The 8,499-nt window shown below is 44.1% G+C and overlaps 1 protein-coding gene across 1 annotated transcript in view; it reads left to right on the plus strand.

Moving 5' to 3' along the window:
• Positions 1–8,499, plus strand: part of LOC112238881 (receptor tyrosine-protein kinase erbB-4-like) — a 499,848-nt gene that overhangs the window by 422,984 nt on the left and 68,365 nt on the right. Inside the window, exon 18 of the mRNA XM_042320089.1 lies at positions 7,290–7,412. Within this exon, the coding sequence (XP_042176023.1) occupies positions 7,290–7,412 (123 nt within the window). The remainder of the gene's footprint in view (positions 1–7,289; positions 7,413–8,499) is intronic.

The following is an 8,499-nucleotide window of genomic DNA, read 5'->3' on the forward strand; positions in this document are numbered from 1 at the left end:
GCAATGCCATGTTTCAGCTGGAGTGGTGTAAAGCTCTCTGCCATTGGACTCTGGAGCAGTGGAAACACGTTCTCTGGAGTGATGAATCATGCTTCACCATCTGACAGTCTGGTGGACTAATCTGGGTTTGGTGGATGCCAGGATAACCCAATGAATAGTGCCTGTAAAACTGTCAACTTTGGTGGAAGAGGATTATTGGTCTGGGGCGGTTTTTCATGGTACAGGCTAGGCCCCTTACTTCCAGTGAAGGGAAATCTTAACGCTACAGCATACAATGGCATTCTAGACGATTCTGTGCTTACAACTTTGTGGCAACAGTTTGAGGAAGGCCCTTTCCTGTTTCAGCATGACAATACCTTTGTGCATTAAAGTGAGGTCTATACAGAAATGGTTTGCGAGAAATATTGCCAAAGACTCCAGACACTCGCGACATGGACTGTTGTCCACACTCCCGTCTGGCAGGCGGTACCGGTGCATCAAGGCTCAGACCAACAGACTCCTGAACAGCTTCTATCCCCTGGCCGTAACACTGTTAAACGCTGCTGTCCCTCTTCTACAGACTATCCACACTGACTCTGTGCACATCCAGAGGTCTCTACCCACTCAGACACACATACCTTCACTGTCACTCTTACTCACATGCACACACGCATACTCGCATACACACACTTACATTCACCCTCACTTACACATTCGTTACTTACGCCACACACTTACACACAAACACCCTCACTTCTACGCTGCTGCTAAAATAATGATTGATTAGATGTATTGCTACCATTATGCTGCTGTTCATTGATTATTGATTGCCATGACCATTAGTATTTATCTATTTATCCTGCTACTGGTCACTATTACAACATGTTTACATGTACAGTTGTAAATTGTCACCCTTTCCACTTGGCAAATTTGGCCCAAATTTTATTTTTGGAAACTGTTCAGCAGACAAATGGCATGGACAAAATTAGAACTCTTGCAGTTCTTGAACAAATGCCTCAGAGGGCACCTTTCCACTGGCTGAAGGAGTTCTTGAGCCTCAGAGGGCTGAAGGAATTCGTCTTGGCTCCTAAGACCCTGACAAACCTCTACAGATGCACCATTGAGAGAACCATTGAGAAGTTCACTCCGCTACCATCTAGAATGTACATAGTCATTAAACACTGGTCACTTTGAAAATGTTTATACACTATTTTACACACTTCATATGTACTGTATATACTGTATTCTAGTCAAGGATGATCCTATATAACTACTGCTGTACAAACCTCTATTCATATACTGTCTATTTCACACCATTATTTCCAGTATATATTTATATTCTGGATTCTGATGTTGCTCATTCTGATATTTCTTCATTTCTTTATTTAATTTAATTTGTGTGTATTGTTTTTTTATTGTTAGGTATTACTGCACTTTTGGAGCTACGAACATAAGCATTTCTCTGCACCTGTGATAAGATCTGCAAAATATGTGTAGACGCTATTACAATTTGATTTGATTTGATTTGACAAACACACACACTCCTCCATCCACACACAATCTCCTCCCTCCACAGAGTGGGGAGCAGATTGGAGACCTCAATTTCATCCTCCGTACAGACATCAATCTCAATGAATTACCCAGTCTGCCATACTGTAGAGCTCGACTTGACCAAACCAGGAAGCATTTTGTCTGAATTTGGGACTCTCTACCTCCTCGACTGATCACAATGAATGGATAGAATAGGTAAAGGATGGCTTGGTCCCAAATGGCCCCCTAATCCCTATGTAGCTCGCTACTTTTGACCAGGTACCATATCTGGTTGTAAATGGCTAGGATATGATCCACTGCCAAGCAGAGTTGGGGTCAATTCCATGTAATTAGTTCCTGAATTGGATAAATTATGTTGAATTCAATTCAAATTTCAACAATCTTCAAGTTATTAATATTGAATTGGTAATTGAATTCTTGGAATTTACCCACCATTGGAATTGAGATTAATTGAATTATCTTTGAATTCAAAGATTGACCTGAAATTTGAATTGAATTAAATAACATTTACAGAGAGAGAGAATGTAATTAGAGGTGAATTTGTGGAATGAATCCCAACCCTGCTGCTAAGTCTACATAGCTGCATATACAAGTATTCATCACCACTGCATGTGAAATAGATTAGTTATAAGAGTTACTGTGAAATAACATGAATAACATGTATAGAGATCCTATTATTAAGTTTCAGTATACTGATAGTCATGACTTCATATTTGAGTCACGAACAGTACTGTGGCTAATACCTACTGTGAGAGGGAGGCCTGAAAACTGTCCTGGGCTAGCGCTAGCTCACTGTAAACAGACAGACAGACGTTCAGTCTCCCATGTAGGAGAGGAGTGGGTGATCTGTGTTAACAGACATCAGGGACAGGTTCCATTAAAGCTCTCAGTATCACATAGGGCGGTGTAAGAGCCTGAATGTGCTGGTCTCCTGCCATGTCCTTCTACCCTACACTTACGGTGCCATGAAGTGATGGTGCACTGGGCTTTTTACTAGTTATTTCAGTAATGACAAGATTGTGCCTTTTTCTGTAATACCTTACATCACTGCTCTCTCTCACTCTCTCCATCCATTCCGCTCCACTGTGCTGTCTTGATTAGCTGCACACACATACAGTACTGTTCACTGCTTTATTATTACGGAACTCACCATATTCAATACAAATTGGCTCAATGCAAAACTCAGTGGCAAGTCAGTCAATTGAAACAATAAGAAAGTGTAAAGTCAGCCTATGTTGAGTTAAAAAGCTGAGGGATGGCCCTGGAGAAATGTTCATAAACAGAGGTATGGATGCAAGGGCTGACCATCCATGACATCAAAATGATAGTTTTAGACATATTTCACATTTACATTGTTTACAAACATTGGAGTAAAACAAGCTTATATTTTGGATTATGATGGGATGCGACAGTTGATCTAAGCTCATGAGGCAATTCTAAATTATATTATTCAATCATCATTGTGTGTATATAATTCATCTATAAGTCAAGAAATGGCGCAACTAAGGATTTTAGTTTTAAATAATAACAAGTAATAACAAACAAGAAATGACTGCTCGAAGAGACTAAATAAATGGACACCCTAGTATTCTTCCTCAGGTTTCAGCACCACAGATTAGAGTGGGTTGGTGGACAGCTCCCTCCCGCCCATTGGAACGACACGTTCAGCACCTCATCTAAGGGTGTTTTCACATAAAGTCCCATTTAAAAGAGCCAATCTCAGTCCTCTTCAAGTGAACTCTGGGGTAAAAAAAAGAGAAGCAAAATAGCTCCGTTCTCTTTGTATTCACACTGCCCTTGCCTTTGAATGAGGACTGAAATCCGTCTCTGAACTTTTGACATCTCACTTCACCTATGTTGTGGTCCAAGTCCTCTTTGCATTCACATCACTATGTTTAGAAAGGAACCAAGATCTTTTTCCAACATTCACTCAGTGCACTCTGGGTTTTTACAAAGTGCAGGACAAGCCATTCCATCAGAAGGTGCTATCGGACAGCTAGATATTGTACGTACTTACATTTGGAAGCTAATAGATTGCATTTAAATAATTGTAATCAGAAGATAATATTAACATGTAAATATTATGAGTAACATAATAAATAGCAGAAGAATAACAGCAGATTGAATAATGGTGTAATTGAAAATGTAGGCACTGCCCCTTTAAGAGCTCAAATGTATTTTGTACCCTATGTTGTGATTCTCACCAAGTATGTTGTCTTCTCACGCTATTCAAACCCCACTATCGAGTTAACACTTTATCAAACTCTCTTAGCCTATAGATCACATATCGCAAACAAATCATCTTGAACTAAGAACTCCATACATATTTTGGAATTTCTGTGCATCCTTGACAATCGCTGATCAATATGCAAAAACAGCACACGTTTATTTCGGAGAACCTGCACATCACCATCTTCCCACTTTTGTGGACCCAATGTGGGGGGTTGTGGCAGGGGAAACAGTGTTGCAGTAGTCTAGCGTGTGGTGCAGGAATAATGACAAGCGAGCCTGGGGAGCTTTGTGTTCACATTGCCCTAAATAAAGGGAACCAGGCCGTGGGATTCAAGCGAACCGAACTCCGAACACCTCTAGAAGTGGTCTCAGTTCGGTTTGCTTCAGAGGCTCTTTTGAGGGTTCTGAATTCCTTTGGAGTGTTCACACTGCACAAAAACACTCAAAACAATTGGCTGAAATCGACCAAGTGTGAAAATACCCTAACAGACAGCTCCCTACAGTCTTGGGCGAAGGTGAGGTTGCTGGCTGTGTGTGGCCCTCTGGCTCATCACAACCGTCTGATTAAAAAACAATAGCTGTTCTTTATTTAAATGGTATTTTGAATCAGCCTTACATGAGAGGACAGAGAAGAGAGAATGGGAAGGAGAGGGAGAGGGGGAAGAAAGAGGGAAGGAGAGGGGGAAGAGGAAGAAGAGGGGGAGGAAAGAGATAATGACAGATAAGAAAGAGGCAGGGAAGATGGGAGAGGAAGGAGAGGGGAGGAAAACAGATGGAAAGGGGAAGGAGAAGGAGAGGGGGAGGAAAGAGATAATGACAGATAAGGAAGAGGCAGGGAAGATGAGAGAGGAAGGAGAGGGGGAAAGAGAGGGGGAGGAAAACAGATGGAATGGGAAAGGAGGAAGGAGAAGAAGAGGAAGAAGAGGGGGAGGGAGAGGGGGACTAAAAATATATGGAAGGGCATCTTCTTTGCACCTTCCATGTCCATTCTATATCTCTTTCCTCCCTCTCCCCCTCTTCTTCCTCTTCCCCCATCCTTATTTCCTCTCTACCCCTTCTCTTTCTCACTCTCTTTCCCCTCCCCCTCTTTCCTCTTCTCTGTCCTCTCATGCAAGCCTGATTCAGAACTCCATTTAAATAAAGAACAGCTATGTTTTTTTAATTAGAGTGTTGTGATGAGCCAGAGGACAGAGCCGAAGCAGAGAGGAGCGCTGATTTACTTCTTCTCCCTTTCTCTATCTGTCTCTCCCTCCCTCACATTCTCTCTCTGTTTTTCTTCCATCTCTCGCTGTCTCTCTTTCTCTCTCTCTCTCTGCTCCTTCCCCCTCTCTCTCTCTCTGCTCCTTCCCCCCCTCTCTCTCTGCTCCTTCCCCCTCTCTCTCTCTGCTCCTTCCCCCTCTCTCTCTCACTCTCTCTTTCTCTCTCTCCTTTCTGTTTTATTTCTCTTTCTTTCTCCCTCTATCTCTCTCTCCCCTCCTTTCCTCTCTTTTTCTCTCTTTTGCTGTCTTCCGCTCTCTATATCTCCCTCCCTCACTCTTTCTTTCTCTCACCTTTCTTTCCCTCACTTTCCACCTCTCTTCCTCCCTCTCCCTCTCTCCCTTCCGGAGGATTCATTGTTCTCCACTTGAAAGATAATGAAACTACGCGAGCCTATACTCCTCTTCAACTGTTGCTATTATCCACCCTCTCGTTCTCTCCATCTCTCCCAGTTCTCCATCTCTCCCAGTTCTCCATCTCTCCCAGTTCTCCATCTCTCCCAGTTCTCCATCTCTCCCAGTTCTCCATCTCTCCCAGTTCTCCATCTCTCCCAGTTCTCCATCTCTCCCAGTTCTCCATCTCTTCCCCTCTTGTTTCATACACTGCTCTTTAAAATAAAGGGAACACTTAAACAACACAATGTAACTCCAAGTCAATCACACTTCTGTGAAATCAAACTGTCCACTTAGGAAGCAACACTGATTGACAATACATTTCACATGCTGTTGTGCAAATGGAATAGACAACAGGTGGAAATTATAGGCATTTAGCAAGACACCCCCAATAAAGGAGTGGTTCTGCAGTTGGGGACGACAGACCTATGCTTCCTGGCTGATGTTTTGGTCACTTTTGAATGCTGGTGGTGTTTTCACTCTAGTGGTAGCATGAGACGGAGTCTACAACCCACACAAGTGGCTCAGGTAGTGCAGCTCATCCAGGATGGCACATCAATGCGAGATGTGGCAAGAAGGTTTGCTGTGTCTGTCAGCGTAGTGTCCAGAGCATGGAGGCGCTACCAGGAGACAGGCCAGTACATCAGCAGACGTAGAGGTGGCCGTAGGAGGGCAACAACCAAGCAGCAGGACCGCTACCTCTGCCTTTGTGCAAGGAGGAGCACTGCCAGAGCCCTGCAAAATGACCTCCAGCAGGCCACAAATGTACATGGGTCTGCTCAAACGGTCAGAAACAGACTCCATGAGGGTGGTATGAGGTCCGATGTCCACAGGTGGGGGTTTTGCTTACAGCTCAACACTGTGCAGGACGTTTGGCATTTGCCAGAGAACACCAAGAATGGCAAATTCGCCACTGGCGCCCTGTGCTCTTCACAGATGAAAGCAGGTTCATCTGAGCACATGTGACAGAGGCTGGAGACGCCATGGAGAACGTTTTGCTGCCTGCAACATCCTCCAGCATGACCGGTTTGGCGGTGGGTCAGTCATGGTGTGGGGTGGCATTTCTTTGGGGGGCCGCACAGCCCTCCATGTGCTCGCCAGAGGTAGCCTGACTGCCATTAGGTACCCAGACCCCTTGTGAGACCATATGCTGGTGCGGTTGGCCCTGGGTTCCTCCTAATGCAAGACAATGTTAGACCTCATGTGGCTGGAGTGTGTCAGCAGTTCCTGCAAGAGGAAGGCATTGATGCTATGGACTGGCCCGCCTGTTCCCCAGACCTGAATCCAATTGAGCACATCTGGGACATCATGTCTCGCTCCATCCACCAACGCCACGTCGCACCACAGACTGTCCAGGAGTCCGCCACCTCATCCGGAGCATGCCCAGGCGTTGTAGGGAGGTCATACAGGCACGTGGAGGCCACACACACTACTGAGCCTCATTTTGACTTGTTTTAAGGACATTACATCAAAGTTGGATCAGTCTGTAGTGTGACTCCAAATCCAGACCTCCATGGGTTGATAAATTTGATTTCCATTGATAATTTTTGTGTGATTTTGTTGTCAGCACATTCAACTATGTAAAGAAAAAAGGTTTTAATAAGAATATTTCATTCATTCAGATCTAGGATGTGTTATTTTAGTGTTCCCTTTATTTTTTTGAGCAGTGTAGTTGTCACTTTTGCCTCTCTGATAAGTCTCTTTGAAAGTTTCTCTTCGAAAGATGAAAGAGTGCCATACCCATGGGAGATGTGACTGGTTGCTTTCTTAATAGCTTGCTAGATTGATTGGTTGATTGACGGGTAACGGAGTGAGGGTCTGTTTATTGTAGTCATTGACTGTTTATTTGACTGATGAGTTGATTGTTTCTCCCTATAGCTGGTGGAGCCCCTGACACCTAGTGGTACAGCCCCTAACCAGGCCCAGCTCCGCATCCTCAAAGAGACTGAACTCAAGAGGGTCAAGATACTGGGCTCGGGGGCCTTCGGCACCGTCTACAAGGTATCAACTTATCACATGCACTCCCACAACTACAACCACTTTTTTTGCAAGTTAGAAATGAGGAGGTGTTTCAAGGTGGAGGTTGGGAGAGAGAGAATGATAGGGAGTCTTGGGAGATGGTGTAAGAGGTCTGAGCTACTGTATTTCTCACAGTGTAAGAGGTCTGAACTAGTGTGTGTCTCACAGTGTAAGAGGTCTGGGCTACTGTATGTCTCACAGTATAAGAGGTCTGAACTACTGTATGTCTCACAGTGTAAGAGGTCTGAACTAGTGTATGTCTCACAGTGTAAGAGGTCTGAGCTACTGTATGTCTCACAGTGTAAGAGGTCTGAACTAGTGTATGTCTCACAGTGTAAGAGGCCTGAGCTACTGTATGTCTCACAGTGTAAGAGGTCTGAACTAGTGTGTGTCTCAGTGTAAGAGGTCTGAGCTACTGTATGTCTCACAGTGTAAGTGGTCTGAACTAGTGTATGTCTCACAGTGTAAGAGGTCTGAACTACTGTATGTCTCAGTGTAAGAGGTCTGAGCTACTGTATTTCTCACAGTGTAAGAGGTCTGAGCTACTGTATGTCTCACAGTGTAAGAGGTCTGAACTACTGTATGTCTCAGTGTAAGAGGTCTGAACTAGTGTATGTCTCACAGTGTAAGAGGTCTGAGCTACTGTATTTCTCACAGTGTAAGAGGTCTGAGCTACTGTATGTCTCACAGTGTAAGAGGTCTGAACTAGTGTATGTCTCAGTGTAAGAGGTCTGAACTAGTGTATGTCTCACAGTGTAAGAGGTCTGAGCTACTGTATGTCTCACAGTGTAAGAGGTCTGAACTACTGTATGTCTCAGTGTAAGAGGTCTGAACTAGTGTATGTCTCAGTGTAAGAGGTCTGAACTACTGTATGTCTCAGTGTAAGAGGTCTGAACTACTGTATGTCTCAGTGTAAGAGGTCTGAACTACTGTATGTCTCAGTGTAAGAGGTCTGAACTAGTGTGTGTCTCAGTGTAAGAGGTCTGAGCTACTGTATATCTCACAGTGTAAGATGCCTGGACTAGTGTATGTCTCACAGTGTAAGAGGTCTGAACTAGTGTATGTCTCA

The sequence above is a fragment of the Oncorhynchus tshawytscha genome, linkage group LG03, assembly GCF_018296145.1.
Source record: "Oncorhynchus tshawytscha isolate Ot180627B linkage group LG03, Otsh_v2.0, whole genome shotgun sequence".
Lineage (NCBI taxonomy): Eukaryota > Metazoa > Chordata > Actinopteri > Salmoniformes > Salmonidae > Oncorhynchus > Oncorhynchus tshawytscha.